General features: G+C 35.2%; 2 protein-coding genes across 2 annotated transcripts; one reads left to right on the forward strand and one right to left on the reverse strand.

Moving 5' to 3' along the window:
• The first annotated feature begins 8,354 nt into the window (after positions 1-8,354).
• LOC145118630 (uncharacterized) lies at positions 8,355-11,066 on the forward strand. Its single transcript, XM_079054323.1, has 5 exons — positions 8,355-9,138; positions 9,228-9,536; positions 9,643-9,819; positions 9,968-10,183; positions 10,508-11,066. Exons 1-5 carry the CDS (start codon positions 8,680-8,682, stop codon positions 10,958-10,960), a joined length of 1,614 nt encoding a protein of 537 aa, XP_078910449.1. The 5' UTR covers positions 8,355-8,679; the 3' UTR covers positions 10,961-11,066.
• Positions 11,067-19,273: 8,207 nt separating this feature from the next.
• Positions 19,274-19,687, reverse strand: LOC145122852 (small polypeptide DEVIL 16-like). Its single transcript, XM_079058420.1, has one exon. The coding sequence runs from the start codon at positions 19,492-19,494 to the stop codon at positions 19,291-19,293; it is 204 nt and encodes a 67-aa protein (XP_078914546.1). The 5' UTR covers positions 19,495-19,687; the 3' UTR covers positions 19,274-19,290.
• Between the last annotated feature and the right edge of the window lie 1,359 nt (positions 19,688-21,046).

The raw sequence follows: 21,046 nt of genomic DNA on the forward strand, positions 1-21,046 counted from the left end.
CTAAACCACTGTCGCCAATCCCGACGACCAACTAACCCCGAGTTAGAATACAACCTGATCCTGGGGTCACAAGCCTACTTAATCCTTCGAGCTCGTAACTGAAAGGGCACAATCCTTGCCCTAGAAAATGACATTCCAATCCTATCAATAAACCATTTTTAATTCCAGTTGTATAACTCTAGCTGAACACAATCATTACTCCTTTCCGGAGTCCCCGCGACTCACATTCCGGCCTCGAGCAAAACCCCCGAGCCTCAAATCTAGAAACTAAGGTGTTATCCTCTCCCGCTCTCCCACGGATGTATAACGAGTACAAATCGTCTTCCTGATCCCAGATAACTGTAGCCCTCTGCTCATCAGAATATGTCCCAGTAACAAGTCCCGTACTGAAAAGCTCGACCAGCTCCTCCCCCTGCCGTCGTTACAGCTGTTGAAGCTGTTGCGGCAGCCGTCTCAACAATGGCTACACAGCACTCATCAAGGTATTCAACCATGGCGGTCTTGATAGACCCAACATCTCCGGAATCTGACCCCGGACAAATCTCGATCACCTCCTCCCCGATGATCTCACCGACACGATCCACTGACAATGCTGGCCTATCCTGGATGCCAGCTCCCGATCCTAACTCGAATCCGCTCTCAAGACGTCTCGTAAGCACCATTCTGGTAACACACCAGAAAGGTCTCTGATAAGCCATATAATGACAAAGAGCCAATTCCCTACCAAACCCTAGGGGTTGTGACTTCCTTTCTATGCGTATGGGTCATGTGCTTTCAGTAGTACGGGCCCATACTACCTTCCACACCTACCCATATTTGTCTCAAGTATCATCACAACGCCCTAACAATATACATAAACATAGCGAGCGCTCAATCCTCACTCCTAGAGGAATGCTAAATATCTCATAACTGGCCTCCCGGCCTCACACAACCCACCCATCCATGAAACTTTAATCAACCCTGCAGCACTAGTGTATGCTAGCCATACATAACGCTAGACCCCATAGACTTTTGAATATTCGATCCTACCCTAAGCCCTAATCAATAAGAATAGAACATCAGGCCAAATCAAACATTCTCAGGCTATAAGATCTTAATTATATACAGCCGTGATGCATACACAAGTAACTATAGTAATGATGTCAATCTCATATAAGGAAACCCTAGGCTAGCAGGCATCATGTAATCAGGCAATTCTATCATGCAATTCCTGAAGATCCCTAGCCTAGTACTAGCATGCTGTTCTAACATATCACATAATCAAATAACTGTATGGTATTTTGGGGTCTACTTACTGGCTCTGGCTGATCGTACACCCTGCATCCTCCTTTACTTATTTTGAAAACCATTTTAAAATTCATTTTAAATTCCTTTCCTTGATTTGAGACTGGATTCACACGAGTGTTCCTTCAATTCACTCAAACCAAGGCTCTGATACCAACTTGTAACACCCATAAAATTCAAGCCAAATTTAAACTTTTTTAACACATTTTAAAACCATTAAGTTATTACAGGTTGTTTTCAAAATAGTTTAGACATCAGAGTATTCCCAAAATTAATCATGAAAATATGAGGAGGTGCACGATCACGCCTTCGCCTTCCCGCAATCATCCGAAGTGCCTGAAACAAAATCAACAACTGTAAGCCTGAAGCTTAGTGAGTTTCCCCAAAATACCAACGCCATACAAACATAACCATATCATATAACCAATACAGAACAGCATGCATAATGAGTAATCAGCCTGACTGGACCGCCTCACAGGCCTTCAGTCTATGTGGACTGCTCTTCGAGCCTTCGGCACGTCTGGACCGCCACATAGGGCCTACAGCCTGTCCGGACCGCTCGACGGGTATGTTGGCCTACAGCACAAAGCAGGACCGCCTCAACCCAACCCTCAATCAAACAAACATGTGCACATAAATATCATACGCTATCTCATTTCATATAACAGTCAAACCGATCTAACAGATCACCAATCATAGCAACATCCTAATAACCGGGATACAGACCTAACCGGTCACTAACATAGCATCATCCTATAACCAGGACAATCATGTGCACATAGACATCATATAACACTAGCATGTATATATATGACAGTCAAACCGATCTAACAGATCACAAAGCATAGCAACAATCCTATAACCATGATATCGACCTAACAGGTCACTAACATAGCATCATCCTATATACCAGGATACCGACCCAACCGGGTCACTAAAGCATAGCATATCACCATCCTAACTACCAGGATATAAATCAGTAAGCATAACATGCAATAATCCGAATACAATCCATAAAGGGCCGGCCTTGGTGCCTTAGACCCTGTTGATATAGTGAGGAGAACTCACATGGCACTGCTGAAGTCCCACAGGTACGCTCCAGCTGCTGATTGACAGATTCCCAAACTGTCAACATCAAACAATACCCAATTAATAATTGGGTTCCAAGCTCAAAGTCCAACTCACATTCCAAAAGCACAAAAGTCAAGTAATGGGCCAAAGCCCAATATATGGCCCAATTTTCCAAATTGGGCCCATACCTCTACACGGTCTTTCCTTAAGGCCCACCCAATTATTCCAATCCAATTTCCATGGCCCAAATATGGCCCATCAATAGCCCAATCGCCAAAGCCCAATAGAAAAGGCCCAAATCAAAGTCCGAGTGAGATTAGGGCTTTCACATGAAATGATGATTAGGGTTAAGTGTTGCTTACTCAACCCATTAAGGACTTAATCCATTAAGTCCATTATTGCCTTAAGTTAGTTTGCCAATGGTTATTATTTAATATTTCAAGTTATTAAATAATCTCGTGTGTGTCCCGATAAATTCTCAAAATTAGGGTCTTATGCCATTAGGGTTTTTTTCCCAAACCCTAATTAAGGTTTTCCAACCCAATACTGGCCCATTAGTCCATTGGTTGGGCTTTTAGGTCACTTTGGGCCTTATTGGGCCCATTAGGGTTTCATTGGGCCCACTAGGGTTTCATTGGGCCCATTCTTGTCCAATCATCCCAAACGAGGTCCAAACGCAGTCAAAGCACACCGCCACCTAACACGGCGGCCGGTGGTGGTTTGGAGTTTTCTTACTATTCCGATAAGTTACAAAATTACACCTGATATCTGATACACACAACACACACTACATCACAAACACAGCCACCACCACGCGGCGGCTGGTGGTGGCAGAACAGCAAAAGCAGCAATAACCACCATGGTTGGCACCAATGGTGGTCTTCCATGGTTTCCGGCCAAACACAAAACCGATCACGAGAACACAGCAAGAGACCACACACATCTTGGCCCGAAAAGAAACCCAACACCCACCTGTGGTAGGCGGCGACGACAGCAGCAGCACAGAATGGCGGCAACAGCCCTAATAGCCACAATCGTGACTAATGGCGACAACTAACGGCTGACGACGGCGGTTATGCGTCGGAGACAGCGACATTGAGTCCCACAGCAACCGGTTCAACCTCACGACTAATTGTCTCCGACGGCGGCTCACAGATTCAGTCTCACCGTGAGACTCTTCATCGCTGACGAATGAAGAAGGAGAAGAGAACGCAGCGGCAGCAAGCTTCGTCGACGGCTGCTCAGCAATGGCGGCGACTCAACGTCTTCGATGGTGACAATGGGCTGTCGTGGTTTGCATCCTCGAGTTCGCCGGTGACCAGGGCAGTGAAAGCTCACGCTATGGCGGAAGGATGGTAGCAGCGAAATCATGAAGAAGATGGTGGCGGCTGGACATAATGAAGTAGGGTTAGGGTTTGCCGGTGATATTAGGCTTATATACCTGAACCCTTAAAATCTATCCCATAATTACAGAAGTGGCCTGTAAAAACCGGTAAAATTCGGTCAGAGTTCGACGATCAAACCCCCGTGAGCCGTTATGCAATAAAGACCAATGGCACGTAAATTGGGGTCTATTAAGTATATGTGTTTGTATTTCTAATTTAACCAACCGAGATTTAACGAATTAATAAATGTTACGTCCTCATTATATATATAAATACAAATATATATATATATATATATATATATATATATATATATATATATATGTGTGTGTGTGTGTGTGTTAATTACTTTTGCAAAATATCTAAATACAAGTATGATATATGATGTATATATATTCGAAATAAATTATACACTAACAAATATATAACAAGTTACAATTATTCAAATATATAACCATTTACAATTATTCAAATATATAACCATTATCATTATACACTAACAAATATTTAACAAATTTACAAGTATTCAAATATATAGCAATTATGTGAGCTGTCAAATTGAGGCAACTGTAAATCATCTTCCGTGATTCCAGCACACTCAATTCTTTTTCTCCTTGTTTCTTGCAAACCATCAAACAAACCCAATTCATATTCTTTTCTTTCTATAACTCGTTTCCAGTAAGAACACTTGGTTCTTAAATTCGTGTATAACTTCAACTTATCTGTCAAATGAAACAACAAAACAATTGTTTTTCCCTTCTTCAATTTCTTTGAATCACCCAACCCCAAACAACCTAACAATTCCTGTCAACAACCAAACCCAAACATTTTTCCCTACATCGATTCCTATCAAAATAATCATCCCATTCATCAATTTTCAATAAAAATAACCAAGAACAAACATCTCAATACCCCCCCCCCCCATCGATTTCAATCCACAACAGAAAAGAGAAAAATAACTTTCTTTTACCTGTAAGCCACCGTCGACTGTTGCTGTTGCGGGTTGTTTCCGGTCTACTGCATCCAGAGAAGAGGAAGGAAGGGATTGCTACTATCGGTTATACTTATCCTTTCTCGAATCAGATGATGGATCAAAGACCCCACCCGATTGTCGCCTTCAATTTCAGTTTGTGTTCCTTCCTGATCAGACGAAGACGACGGCTCAATCAAATTAACGGATCGCCGGAGAGTGTTATCCTCGTGTTCTCCCTTTTTCGCCGATCTCCTCCCTTCTCCGGCCAAATTAAGTACCGATAATAACTCTCCGATTCAACCCCTGCCCTTTTCCTTTCGGTGACCGCTTACCTAGTCGCTGCTTGCTTCCGTCCGTTCCAACCACACGCACAAAAGAAAGAAGACGCCGACGATCGCCATCGGCCAGCGCCCCTACATGAGATTTGCTCGATCTTTCCCCGTCTCCTTGAACCTCGTCTGCGGCTGCTGCCTCGTTTCCTCGGGCCGAGATTTCCGACGATGGAGGTAGATCCTTCACAAGGACGTCGGAGCCGGGCGGCGATGGTGGTGATTCCGATGTTTTCGGTTTCTGTGTTCGGTCGCCTCCACTCCCGTTCATGTTGTCTCCATGTTGCAGTCCCGTGCACCCGAAGCTCCCGACTGGTTCTCTCTTTTGGAATCGATCGGGCAAAATAAGGGCAAAAGCCCCAAATTCCTTTGTTGTGAGAATTATCCACATCAGCCCCTACAAATGCCAAGTTATATCAAAATAAACCCCCATTTGTAAAAATTGATCAAATCTGGTCACCGGTGATTAAGGAAATTACTAAACAACCCCCATTTGTCAAATTACTTCCCTAAACAGCCCTACACTTGTCAAGAAATACCAAAACTGCCCTTTTTGTTAAAAATTAATACAAACGGTCCCCAGAGTGTTTCAAAGCTCAAGAATTACTAAATTACGATTCTCACGTGAAGCTTCACCAAAAAGAACCGGGATCGAGTTCACGCTACGACTGAAATATAAAGATACATGGTGAATCGTTGTACGAACGAAGAATGTCACGTAACAAGTCTCACGACAAGTTTCCCAAAAGAACCCGAATACCGTGCGAATCGAACTCACTCTTCAAGGGTGAGTTCATACCCCTACATTTTATATTTTTATTAAGTTTTAAGGGGGGGAATACAAGTTAAATCATCAATATCATAATTAAACGTTTTCAATAGATTACATCAGAAAAGTTGAACTTCAATCACGACCGGTTTTGGTAAACTTAAACATTTTAGTTTTCAAAACAACACAAGGTGCAAGTAGTTCAAGTTCTTGATTTTCAAATGACTACTTGCACATCACCATACGAGTTTTCTATAATTTATACATAACTCAGTATTTGTATAAATATTGTTTTGTTTGCGCTACTTGTATTTGTAGTGCACTATTATAATTGTTTTGTTTACGCTACATGTATTTGTAGTGCATTGTCATTTTGTTTTGTTTACGCTACATGTATTTGTAGTGCATTATCATTTTTAGTCTAATCTCCATAACTATGCCCGTATCCTTGAGGTACGTTATGGACAATAATAGCGCTATTGGGTTTACCACCCCACATTGGGACGCTAAGGTGATTGATCGCACGTGGTTGAGTGTGTATGATGATTAGATGCTCCATCCTATATATATACATATGTATATGTATAGGGTGATGACTATTTGTTGTTGTTATCCTTTGTTAATCAACTTTCAATTCTATAAACCATTATCTCGAATACGATTGTTTGCCAATTTCAAAAGAAAACAAATACTATGTTTGTATGTGAAAAGCATTTAATAATACAAAACAAAAACTTATGAACTCACCAACCATTGTGTTGACACTTTTTCAAACCACTTGTACTCTCAGGAAATCATTAAACAGGTAACCAAGTGTTGTTGAGAATGGGATGCTAAGACGTAAAACATTTCCTATCTTGTCCATGTATTGTAATTGATTTATAAACATGTAAATCATAATGATGTAACTTTTCAATTATATATATATATATGTTGGTTGTGTTTACTTAAATTACTATTGCAATTGTTGTTATGATATTATACATGAAGTCCTCCACCCCCAGACGTTTCCGCCATCCTCGGTTTGGGGGTGTGACATGGCCCCTCCTCCCATATTCTTTTCAAATAAAGTCCGAAATTTACACTTCAGCCCCTGACTCCATAAAATTCTTTCAATATAAGTCCAGAATTTACTCTTTAAACCCCAATCATTTAAGATCTTTCAAATTAAGTCCAATATTATCCTTTAACCCCCGAAACTAACATTCCAATAATTATTAATTGATTTTGGACTATAAAAAAAATATACCACAATAATAAAATTAATTTCCGGGACTCCTGCTTTATTATCTAATTACTCCATTAAAATCGGGATGTTACATGTCTTTTTAAGAAGAATTGCATTTCCAGGGTCAGACTGTGTGTGTGGGTCTGGTGGTGTGAGGAGGTTATGAATATGATGAATGGGTAAGTGAAGTAGAGGGTTCGATGGTGTGGGTGGATTTAAATCCAATGTGTTCGATCTCCGACAAGGTAAGATGCTTCTTCGGTCAACCAATTTTTAATTATCCGGTCACATAGAGAGAGAAGCAATGGAAGAACCTAAGCCCGTCTTTGTTGATTCTTAGTTAACTCATCTTATTGAAGAACTTATGAAGGTATGGTTGAAACTGTGAATCAGGGTTCAACTGGGTTTAAAAGAAAGGTGTATAGGATGGGGGAGGAATACGAGAGAGAGAGAGAGAGAGAGAGAGAGAGAGAGAGAGAGAGAGAGAGAGAGAGAGAGAGAGAGAAATAAAGAGGCCTTTCATTTTTTTAATTATTAAAATGAATAAATAGTTATTAAAACTTTAAAAAAATGAATTTAGAAATAGAAAATAAATATCTAAGGGTATTACAGTCATTTCACTATTTAGAGGGACCAAAAACGCAATGAAACTAGCTCAAAAGGACCACGAAGCAAAAAAAGTCAAGGTTTGAACTAAAACCCCAAAAAAATACATACCACATGGACATTTTTGCAATTTTTTCAAAAAAGAAATCATAAAACTTATATGAAATTAGCCATGTTATTAACTATATAATCGAGAATATTTTTTAGTTCAACAATATCAGGTGTTGTCCTCCCTCTTTGAGGTCGAAGGTTCAAGTCTCGTCATGAACATAAATAGAAAATTAAGTGTTACTTTAGGAGTATTAGATTTGTCGGTCCAATTTTTATTTTTTTAAAAAATACATATTAATACTTATATTTACAAATTATTTATGATATTTGAATGAATTTTTTTTTCTTAAAAGACATCAACTTATTTTCTATTACATAATGTGCATCGATTAAAAAGTAAATAAAGGAAATCATTACTTCATCAAATCAATTACACTAAAATAGTAAAATGGTAGTTTTGATTATCATAACTAACCAAATAATCATTTTGTGAGAAGAACACAATCAAATCTACTAGTTGGCGATACAATCAAACAACTACATCATTTCATCGTTTGTGTGTAATATTTATATATATATTTTTATTTTTTATATATATAATTAAATAAATACTAAAAAAGAGTACGAATTCATTTATTGTGTGAATAAACAAGAAATATGTGTTGACAATTAAAGCACGAGGCTCCGTTGCAGTCCCGCTGCTGCTTTTTAGTTTTTCTGTTCATTGCCACCAACTTGGTTGCTGCTTTCTTTCACTTACGCCTCGAAGTTCCAAGAACAACAAACAACAAAAAGCCTTCATATAAATCAATTAAATTAACCTTCCCCATTGCTTTTAATTCAAATCCATGTTCTTTTCATATTACGAGGTTCCACTGCACGCTAACTTCTCTCTCTCCTTCATCAGTTCATTTCAAAACCCTTTATTTATACCCAAAAAGGCAAAAATTCAACTCTGTGATTGAAGAAGTAGGGAGACGAGAATGTCAACAAGAAGTAGGAGGGTCAAATGGCACCTAACACCACCACCACCTAGCCCAAAAATCATTAACTTACCTAGAAGGCGTAGTACTCACCGGAAAAAACCCAGAGCCACCGTCAATAAACAACCCATCTCGGCCACCACCGGTTCTGGGATGATACAGACGTATAATTACAAAGGGAAGCTGGAGAGTTTGTTTGGTGCGGATAGAGAGTTCACGCGTGATCAGGTTGTGCTGTTGAGTTCGTCGGAGAGAAGAGAGAGGGTGGAAGCGGAGGTGGTGGAGGAGGAGGATGCTGGTGGTCGGCTGGCGGAAGAGAAGTGGAGGTTTCAGGCGGAGATATTGCGAGCAGAGTGTAATTTCTTGAGAATGGAAAGGAAGTTTGCGTTAAAGAAATTGGAGAAGAATCGTGTTCGAATTGAAAAAACTCTCAAATCTGCTTTACAAAATCTTGCTTCTGTAAGTCGTTTTTCCCCAATTAGCAACATTGTTTAAATACACCGATCTTATTTTGCCTCTGAATTTGATTTTGATCCGTTGTTTTACAGGGAAGAAAGAAGCTTTTTGAAGGGAAGAACATGGAACTGGTGTTGGAGGAAGAAATGAAAGAATTAGCAGAGAAATTAGAGGAGTTGCAGAGTAGCTATAATGGCAGCGACGATCGTGAGCTTCAGAAATGTAAAAATTTCGATAAAAAGGCATCACATTTACAACGAAGATTGGAAAAGCTTGGAGGATTACCAGAGGATGAATACAAGGAGATGAAGAACGAATCAAGTTTCCATGATCAATCAAATTCTGAAGTCAACGTAAACACCTCCATTTTGAACTGCAAAAGTCAACCCAAGTCCACTGATGTAAGATCATTCCTTCAGTTTATATTAATGATTGTACAACTTTTTTATATTTTGATCCATGGAGGTCATCTGTTTGAATGTTTCCATTTTGAATTTGGATTTGCAGGTTGAAATGTTGGAAAGAAAAATGGAGGGGCTATCGAAGGGTGTGTTTGATGTGATGATGGAGAAGGAGTATGGATCCATCATCAATAGTTCGGTTGCAAGTTCGGCTTCTACTTCAAAACGAATCGATTTCCCTGATCACTTTTCTTTTTCTAATAGATTTGCTAATCACGCCAAGGTACTTTGTGAATCATATACGATCCTTATTGGGCTAGTATGTAACTTTGGGTTTTGGGCTTGGGGTATTACTTTTTTTTTTTTTTTTTTTTTTTTTTTTGTGGTTATGTGAAGTGATGATTGAATAAAGAAAGTACATTTTATAATAGGAATCATTGGAGGCTAACAACAAATGCTCGGGGCGTTGTAAGGTGTTGGTGAAGAGAGTAGTGGAGCAAGTGAGAGCCGAGACCGAACAATGGACACAAATGCAAGAGATGCTTGGACAACTGAGACATGAGATGGAAGAGCTTCAAACTTCAAAAGACTTTTGGGAAGGTCAAGCTCTCGCTTCGAATAACCAAATCCAATCCCTCCAATCCGATGTAAGCTCCATGTTTATGTGTATTGCGCGTGTTATTGTTCGTGTCCTACATCAGCTAGACACTGTCTCATCTGTCTTTATATATGTAAAGTTTCTACTCTCGCTTCTGTTGAAAGAAAAGCTAGTATTCAACATATCTAATATTGTATCATGTCACATCATGTCAATGTGACATGTTAGTGTCTCACATCAGCTAGCGAATAGTCTCATCTATCTTTATATATGTCAGAGTTTTTTCTCTCTTTCTCCCTTATGGAGAAAAAAAATCAAGACTTGACATGGCTCAACAATTCTTAACATTTTATTATTATTATTTTTGTTTTAGGTCGAGGAATGGAGAGAGAAGGCAATCAAGTACGAAACAAAGGCCAACAAGCTAGAAACGGAGGTTGTTTTGGTGAAGGGTGAGCTTGAAAAGTTAAAGAAAGATGAAATTACCTCAACGCCCAAAAAGAAGGTGGTTTCTTTAGGTAAACAAATCGAAAAGGAGGCAAAGATCGGGCTAAGTTGTCGAATGAAGGGACAATGTGATGTTATAGATAGTAATAGACATGAGAAAGTTGAACAAAGTAAGAAAGACTCACAACCATTGTCATTGGGGAAACAACTTGCAAAGGAGAAAAGGATACTCATTTCAAGATTGAAGGAAAACCGAACAAGGGATAATGAAATGACGAGTGAAGGGCGAAGAAAAGGGTATAATTACTTGGTGAGATCTCCGTTTAAAGATATAGGGAATTCATCATCAAATAGCAATGCAGTTTACCCTTTGCATTGACTAATTAAGTGTTGTTTGAGGTGGTATTAGGCTAATAATGCATCTTGTATGCATGTCAATTGTTTAATTAATGTTAAATTTGAGAATGAATTCATGATTCATGAAAGTGATATCTTTTTTTGAATGTGTGGAGTAATGGTGGATCTTTGTAATCACTTTTTTGTATATATTGACTGGATCGTCGTGTACTATTACAACTGGCCTACTGGGAGGTGGGGGCGATGGTTTCGTTATGTAATAAGTAGGACCGTATAAAAGGATTCAGGACTGACAGGCCCAACATGTCTTTGACTACTTCTAAAATTCTGATTGGGTTAGTGTTTCATTTTAATGTTTTAATTTGATTATGATCTTTTAATTTATTATTTAAGATTTTATGTAAACGTTTTAATATCATTATCATTGTTGTGAAAATTGCCATGCTCAGCCGAGTTTTTGGAATTCGACATATACCTCGGCAATTTTCTGTAAATCTATCAAAAATTGGAATTGGTCAAATCGGTTTAACTAGGTCAACTTGGTAATTTTGATTTTTTTTTTCATAAATAAATATATTTGTTAAGTATATAATTGAACTTATATCGTATATTTAGTTATTTATTAAACCTTTTGTTTAATTTTAATTTTGTACAATTTAATGTAAATTTGATGGCAAAAACAAAAAAGAAATTTTGATAATTAACTCATTACTCTAAAATTAAAGAATAAAGGGCAAAAAAAATAAAAAATAAAGTCAACTCTACCAAAATTTTAAAAAACGCTTACATTTTGTTTATATGTAGAAAAACCCTTACATTATTAATTACTTTTCATATTAAGCAAAATATTTGAGTTTTTAAGAAATAACTGTTGTTTTTACATTATATTTATTTTTTTCGTTTTTAGGTTGATATGAAAACAAAAATAAGTGTTGTTGACTCTTGGCTAAGGTAAAATGTAAGTAATAACTCATTTACTCAAGGACCATTTGCTCAATAAAAAATAAATGACATTGCATATTTCTTTCCATGTCACCTAAATACGAATAAGATAAATGTCATGTCATAAAATAAATCTATAACTTCTTAAAAAGATGAATATTTGGATAAATCTGAAAAACAATTGAAAATGTAAGAATTTTTTTTCATATAAAAAAATATAAGGGTTTTATCTAAATACTGAGAAATATATGGTTGTGTTTTTCTATATTTTGGCCAAGAATAAATATCAATTAAAATAGTTTAACACTATAACATTTGAACATGGATTTTTGTTATTGATATTCATTATTTTTTGTTATAAGTTTTAATAAATGGTCCACGTGCTTGACAAAAACGTACCGGTTTAGTCCTTATGATGAACTTCTTGTAAAAATGATCCGACATTGGTGCATTCGACCCGCTAAGTACAGTGAGTTCCCTAAAATACCTCACACTGCCGGGACGCTAAAATCCCCACGCTATCAATCACAAAATAACATCCAACCAATAATTGGATCCCGACCCACACTAAGAGTCCCAACTAGGGTAAAAGACATTTTTACCCTTTCCCTAACTTGGCCCAAGGCCAAGGCCCAATCCAATTGTCCAAATGCCCAATTTCCATTATAATCACTCAAAGCCCAATATGGCCCAATTTTCCAAATTGGACCCAAATCCCTTTCATGGGCCTTCAATCAAAGGAGTCCAATAAAATATTAACAGCCCATTACTAGAATTCTGATGGCCCAAGACAACTAAAGTCCACCTTAGCCCAATAGCGAAGAGCCCACGAGTCCGAAGCCCACTGCTGAGTACGCAGGGCATACTTAGCTCGTACGCTTAGCGTACACGCTTAAAGGCTTGTACGCGTGGCATACTTGCTTGTACGCCCATCGTACTCCACCATCTTGGCCAACCTTCACTTTTTAGCTCTCAATCGATTAAGACCTTAACCCAAACTCAGACCTGACTTCCTTAAGGTGGTTTATCACGTAAAGTTGCCAACTTTACGTGCATGCATGGCTTAATGAGGCTCTTAGAGTTCAAAAGAGCTTAACAAATGACTTAACACATATATGAGACCAAAAATGCCCTAAAGCTTGCATTTGTAAGGAAAAAGGGACCAAAAAGGTCCTAGATCTACCAACAATCACTTTTAGAGTGAAGCCACAGGCTCAACAATCAAACCATGGACTCAAAGAGCAAAAAATGGCACTAAAATAGATCTAGCATTATGGATTAGCAAGATGGAAGCGTTTTACCTCAAAATGAGAGAAAATGAATAACAAATCTCAGATCTTCAAGCTCCAAGCACAACTCCAAATGGTTCACTTCTTCTTATCCTTTATAATGCACAAAAAATCACACTTTAAGGCTCAAACTCTCAATATCTCACTTAGGGTTCGATTTTCTGGACAAGAAGGGATGGAGGTTGTCTAAACATGACCTAGTGAGGCTATTACAAGGTTTAAATAGGGTGAAACACCCTAAAATTAGGGTTTCACTTTTCCACACATACACCCCACATACGTGTCCGAAGGCGATATCAAGCATCGGGCTAGTACGCTAAGCGTACAACTTGTACGCCTCGCATACTAGCCTTAAGGACCACTTTGCAAACTTTTTCGATTAGAGATTGAATATGAAACTTACAATTTTCCCAAGTGTTGCAACACACATAGTGACATCTATACCTAAAACTCAACAATTGTGTTATATTGGTAGAAAAAGGGTACTTACATTTAATGTAATGGCAACTTGTGATTTTGATATGTGCTTTACCTTTGCCTATGTTGGATGGGAGGGATCTGCACATGATACATATGTGTTCATTCATGCTATTAACATGTCATCAATGTACTTCTCCAAACCACCTGAAGGTAAATTATCATAATTATCTTTATTATTTTCGCATTATTATACAAACGATGTTACATTTTCTTATTTTTCACCATTTTAACAAGTAAACATTATTTGGTTGATAAAGGTGATCCAGATATAAATGAATATATGGTTCCATATTTCAAGACAAATATACCATCAATCTTAATTTGAAATTGAGCCTCTAACTAATATGCGAGAAGCTTTCAATCATTCTCGTTCATCATTGCGAAGTTGTATTGAAAGATCATTCAAAAATTTGAAAAGTAGACGGAAGATACTCAATGGAATGCCTAAATTTAGTGTGCAAACTCAGATTGACAATATTATGGCCGTATTTTCTTTGCATAACTACACTCGTCATAGCTTTGAGGAATATATGATTTTTATTTTGTTGCACAACATCCTGATTGTGTACCAATTGACGAACTTCATGATGTTCGTGGTAGTGACACAAGTAGTGAAAAAGTTTACGAAGGATCTAATAATATGAAGCTCGTTCGTAATGATATTGCTACTTTAATACAAAATGCTCGACATCGATGATTTTATTACAAGATTTGTTATGTTGTCGTATGACTTTTGATTCTTTAATAGTACCTAGTTATCAAACATTTCCTAGTTTTAAAAGAACGGTTTCGACAATTAGTTTTTCATTATTATGTTTCTAATTTATATTTTACAAGATGTTGTTTTATGTAATTTTACACGTTTTAAAAGCTTCTGGGTAGTTTATTGAAAACTCACTTTTTACGTCATTCGACGTTGTGCCGGTTCTGTCGCGAATCTTCAATAAGTCATAACTTCTTCGTTATAACTCGGATTTCGATGAGGTTTTCGCCTAAACGTTTCTAACAAGATAATTTACAACTTTCAATAACATTATTTTTAGTTATTTCCGACTTTATATTTTCGTTAATTTCGATAATTGACTTTTGATTGGAATCTCATAAGACTTTCAATACTTTCCGAATGATTTTAAACATAGTTTTACTTCAATTCTCATAAAACTATCTTGTTAGAACTCAACACTCAAAATCATATATTATTTAATAATATTCATTTTTAAATAAAACACGATAACTGAACGTGTATGTTACAAGAAACCTTACATAACTTCGTTCAAGGAAACATGATGACAACCTTTTGATTAACAACAACCGATGGAGAGTGTAGAAAATGAAGCATAGATTTGAAAATATAGACGGAAGACACAATTATAGAGGAAGAACGTAGGGTATTTGATTCAAATTTAGAAAAGATTAGGTGTCGGATTTCTTACTATTAACTTTCTAATTTGTTAAAGATTTATTACCTAATCAATACAAAAGAATGGTAACAATCGAGGACTAGGAAATTTAAACGGGAAAATAAAATTTTGTGAATACATTAAGACAGGTGTCAAATTGTTCTAAAAAAAACAACAGGCGGCAATAAAAGATTTCATTTGTTAGAAAGGTAGATTCAAACATACATCAAAAACATTAGTTGATTTTTCAAGCCCAAGCCCATATTTCAGTCACGAAACAGCCACATTACCTATTTTTAACCCACATAAACAACCTCTTAAAATGCTTCCATAAATTTGCACCTCTTATAATTTTATTTTTTATTTATTATTATTTTTTAACGGCGATCTCTTATAAAATTGATTTTCCCCCACTCCTTTTAAATCATTTTTTATTTTTATAAATTGATTTATTTTTTCAAATCTCACAAATCAAATTTTCAAAACCATATAGAATTATTTTTTCAGTATTTATTAGTCGATTTCCCTTGGTCTACTTTAGAGGTTATATAAAGTCATATTTTTCATGGCCAACATAATATATATTCAAGAATTTAATTTCATAGGTTATTCAAACATTATGATACCATAAGATATTTTGAAGCATTTGACATCATAATATGTTTTTGGCCGTTAGACAACTTTTAGTCAAAGACATTTATGTTGCACGACATTTGGTTTGAAGTTTTTAATTCGTTAACATTTTATCTCGAATTTGGGTAGAGCCTTCTTTGAGAAAAATATGAATTTTAGTTCGTGAATGCATTCGTAGACATGTTATATGCTATGTTATGAAGATTAATTCAACACGACCAGATTTGGCATTGTTACAATTGTTTTTAATGCATTTATAATACTTTTAAGCTATATAATATAACACATATTTATACAAACAGGTGAAGGAAGATAGGATTGGTATGTGGTGCATGAGGAAAAATCTTGGTATCTGAACACCCGAAATGGTGTTTCCATCGGTACTGAGTCGGCTCTCCATACATCATGTGGGCATACTGTTTGATCTAATTGTATTGTTGCAAACTGATTAGTTAGAATTATTTTGAAAAATTAATTCCAGTTAATTTTTTATACTATATTCAACAATCGGACCCAAATGCAAGTCCATACGAACTCCCCTAATTGATCAATTGTAGTCCACATGCGAAGGCAGAAGACAGAAGTGATCATTCAAGCGAGGGTCGATTAATCGATTACATAAAATCACTCGATCATAAGACGACGAACGATCAATTACCACTCGTCCACTCCTGGTTCCTACAGTCCTGCTATTGCTAATTAGGTTATCGATCATTTATGTATTTATTTTATCCAAATTCAGAAATTAAATGTTGAATACGTCCACTTATTAGATTTCTAATTTTCTTTTTGTTCTACACTTCCATTGATTAGATTGATAGATTATCTGATTATGTATTTATGTTATCACTTCTCAGAAATTGAATGTTGAGTACCTGAATGAATGTTGAATCAGAAATTGAATTTTGAAAATTGTCTAGATCAAATTATTGATGCAAAAAATAAGAATCTAATTTAGGAGTTCATGCAATTTTAACTAAAGTTCAGAGAACCATACATTATCACCTAAGTTTTGGAAGCTCAACAACATCAACTATGATGATATAATAAGGAGAATGCACAGTAATAACTCATATACTTCATAAAAGAGATTTAAAAAAAATGTTGAGGTTGGTTCATTTATTCTAATGCTTGTTTGCTCTGGTTAGGTCTTGGATTTAAGAAAAAGTATTGTTCATTATTAGTTTTGAATATATACAATGGTAGAAATTACACAAGGAAGTTTTTATTTGAGAGTATAAAAGATATTTAAGTTAAAGTAAACACATATTATTTTGTTAGAAAATGTGTAGTTTTCGAACAATTATGATTATAAGAATCTTATTGGGTGCTTTAGATGGAATAAGGACTTGTATTATTTACCATTTGACTAACTTCATAGATTTGCTATCAAGAATGTTATGAGAGCTTCATGGGTCTTCTGTAAAATACTGTGATTTTGTTATATTTATTGTTATAAAGTTTATCGATGTTTTTAAAAAAAATTAGTTTATAAGTATAATTTAATTTGTTATACGTTAGGGCCTAAGGGTGTTTTTTTCGGCTTCTTCTGAGCATTTGAATCCTCAGGACCGACTTTGGTTATCAGAAATTGAATGTTGAATACTTGAATGAATGTTGAATCATAAATTGAATGTTGAAAATTGTATAGGTCAAACTATTGTTGGAAATAATAAGAATGTGATTTGGGTGTTCATGCAATTTTAACTAAGGTTAAGAGAACAATACATTATCATCTAAGTTTTGGAAGTTCGAACAACATCAATTATGATGAGATAATAATGAGGATACATAGTAATAACTCATGTACTTCATAAAAGAGATTAAAAAAAAGAATGATGAGGTATGTTCATTTATTTTAATGCTTGTGTGCTCTAGTTAGGTCTTGTATTTAATAAAAAGTATTGTATATTAATTTTAGATTTAAGAAAAAGTATTGTATATTAATTTTGAATGTATACAATGATATAAATTGCAAAAGTTCCTTCTTATTTGAGAGTAAAAAAGATATTTGGGTTAAAGTAAACACATATCATTCTCTTAAAACATGTGTAGCTTTCAAACAATTATGATTATAAGAATCTTATTGGGTTCTTTAAATGGAATAAGGACTTGTATTATTTAGACCAACTTCATAGATTTGCTATCAAGAATGCTACGAAAGCTTTACGGGTCCTCGGTTAATTGTTATAATATGTAATAACTAATTAAAATACTATGATTTTGTTATGTTTATTGCTATAAAATTTATCGTGGTTTTTTCAAAAACTTTAGTTTATATAATTTAATTTGGAGTAAATTACACGAATGGTCCCTATGGTTTGGGGTAATTTGCGCGTTTGGTCCCTAACTTATTTTTTTAACTCGGAAGGTCCATACTGTTTGTTTTTGTTACGCGTTTGGTCACTACTGTTTATTTTTGTTACTCGCTTGGTCTCTGTCTTACCTAAAAAGACTATTCTTTAAATAGAAAAAAATGATGGGGTAGGTAAAGTAAGATGATGATGGTGGGGTTGAGGGTGTGTTTATTTAAATAAGTTAAAAAATCAAGATAAAAATAGTATTTTTAGGTAAGACAGAGACCTGCTTATCTACATCATGAATTCATTAATAGAACAAGTTGATTGTTGACCATACTCTATGGTTTTGATGAATTTGTAAAATATGGTGCAAATAGATATCAAATTTGGTAAATCACATATTCTATTTTTATAATTCATTCTTAATGACTTCTTAGAACAACTAAAAATATATCCAAACAAAGCTAGTAAATGTATAGAAGAATTACCGAAAATTCACACATTCCCTCGGAAGGGTTATCACACCATTTCAACCAATCAATAACACCTTTCTTTTCTTTGTAATTTTTATTTAACCGAATGCTAAAAACTTCGCCTCCCTTGTTAACTCCCTATTGCTCCTCACAAGATTTTTAAAATGCGGTAATTTCTATACTGCCAAACAACCCAGAAAGTAGCTATTAGCACCACCTCTATAGAGCTTCTAATTTTGTGAGGCTACACACTGGTTGAATTAATCGATCTGAAGAAGGGACACCATATAATTGAATCATTGATATCAGATGAATAGCATCCCACCAAGCGTGTAATAACTTCTTTCACTGTTGGGGCTTATAGTATTTATCACTGATATTGGTGGAATAGCGTCCACCAAGCGTATAATTTACCAAACTTCTTTCATTGTTGAGCAACCCAACTCTTAATATATATATACAATTTTTTTTCAGAAAAAATCTTTCAAGAAAATAAAATAAAATAAAAATCATCATAAACGGTTAGTATGAAATAAGAGAAAATTAACTGATGTGGCGCATAGTGGATTAACTTCCCTCTACCCTAACATAGGCCACTTTAACCGAAATAAAGGTCGTGTTTTTTCTCTAGAGAGTTATAATATAAAATCAAAAGCTTTAACTACATCAAAAAGATCAAATTATACCTGCAAATATATTGTTTGTTATTTGAGATATGATATGTTTCTTAATAAACCTATTCAATGTCGTCCTTTTATGCTGATACATTTCTTTTATATATATAATGGGAGCATGGAGAAAAGATGATTAAATATAAATTAAGAGAAGAGGTAATTTATTTATCTGGATCATGCCAACATACAAGCATAGCTATACAACGACGTACTATATAAAATTTAGCCCTCTGCTTCTTTCTTATATATCTGCACTTATCTCCAAGTGTCCTTCCATCTTCATTAACACCACCACCACCACCACCACCGCCACCACAGTCACGGTGGTCGTTCTTGCTGCTGCTCCTGCTTTCTTTCACTTCCATTTTCTTGTGTGTTCCTATATATATAAAAGGATAATGTAAGTGGTTAATTTGAACTTTAGAACAAGATTCTCCCTTTGTTAAAGAGAGAAAGTGGTCGTTATATGGTAATGAAGGCAGCCTGGGTGGGGAGTCAAATTATGAGAATGTGTGATAGTTGTACGGTAAACTTTGCATTTAAAGAGAAAGCTGTCTACACTCACAGTTTGTACTCTGATCAGGTTTTTGTTTCACTGGAAAGGCATATAAATATTAAAATATCATTAAATTTACACATTTTAAATTTTTTGTTTATTTTAATATATGTATCAAATTTAAAAATATTTATATAATTATGATAATGGCTAATGACATAACAATTATTATATTTTATTATTATTTTTTTCTAACTTAACTATCTAATTTTAGTTTAAGAAAAAAAAATCATTTATTTTTGGAAAAAAAAAATCATCAGGATCACTATAACTTACAAATATCGGTCAGGTAATGCCCATATTTTGTTATAAAAAACCCTTTATATAGTTAAAAAATTTCATCACGTCCACTATCTGTTTTTCTGTTTTATTTTATTTTTAAATTTTTAATGTTTATTTTTATAGAAAATAAATTAATATATCAAAATTTATAATCTTTTGTCGTCTATAAAGTATAAATATACAACTATGTCGATAAAAACCGCAAACTTTTTTTTGTTGAAAATCACTCGGTTTCGATTTCTATGATTTAGTTTCAATTTTTTTGAGTTGAAAAATCATTTGATAATGGTTTCTATAATTTAGTCTTTGGAAAATTTAATTATATATATATATATATATGTCAAAGTTGTAAAAATCGTTCGACGGTCGAATGAAGTTAAAAGATTAATCGGTTTGACGGAGATTAATCGAGGACCCTAAATTGCTATTAAAACTAGTTTAAAACTAGTTTAAAACTTAATATATCTTAAAAAAATTAGTATTTGAAAATTTAACAATTTTAAAATTTAAAATATTTGGTATAATATTTGAATATTTGAAAATTTGAAAATTTGAATTTTTTAAAATTTTCCCGCCTTGGAGCGCCAAGGACCGTCAAACCCAATTTTGACCGATTTTCGCCGAGCACCCTAATCGTAATCGGTTGCAGACCGTCAAACGATTAATCCCCGATTAATCGGCTGCCAAGACCGATTTCTGCAAAACCGATATATATATATATATATATATATATATACACCTATTGTAAATATTATTAATCCTTAATGAGTTATGTTCTTCTCCGTGAGATCTTTGAAACAATATATGATGCATCCAAAACGGAGTATGATTGAATGAGATATTGATACTCAAAGTTGAGTGTTTGGAATAAAATTTGGTAAAACAAATGGGTGTGGGAATGTATCTCATATAGAACTAAGAAGTAAACTCTTAGTGAGTGTAACCATGGTAGTGTGATCGTTGCAATCTTTAGTATAAATACAATCCTTTGGTTCTTATTCCAATACAGTTGCATAGCTATGAAAAATACTCTCTCCTCACATACGAATTTCCAACAACAATTTCAGACAAGTGGTTAT

This window comes from Lactuca virosa, chromosome 6 (assembly GCF_052849685.1).
Source record: "Lactuca virosa cultivar CGN04683 chromosome 6, Lactuca_virosa_CGN04683_v6, whole genome shotgun sequence".
NCBI lineage: Eukaryota > Viridiplantae > Streptophyta > Magnoliopsida > Asterales > Asteraceae > Lactuca > Lactuca virosa.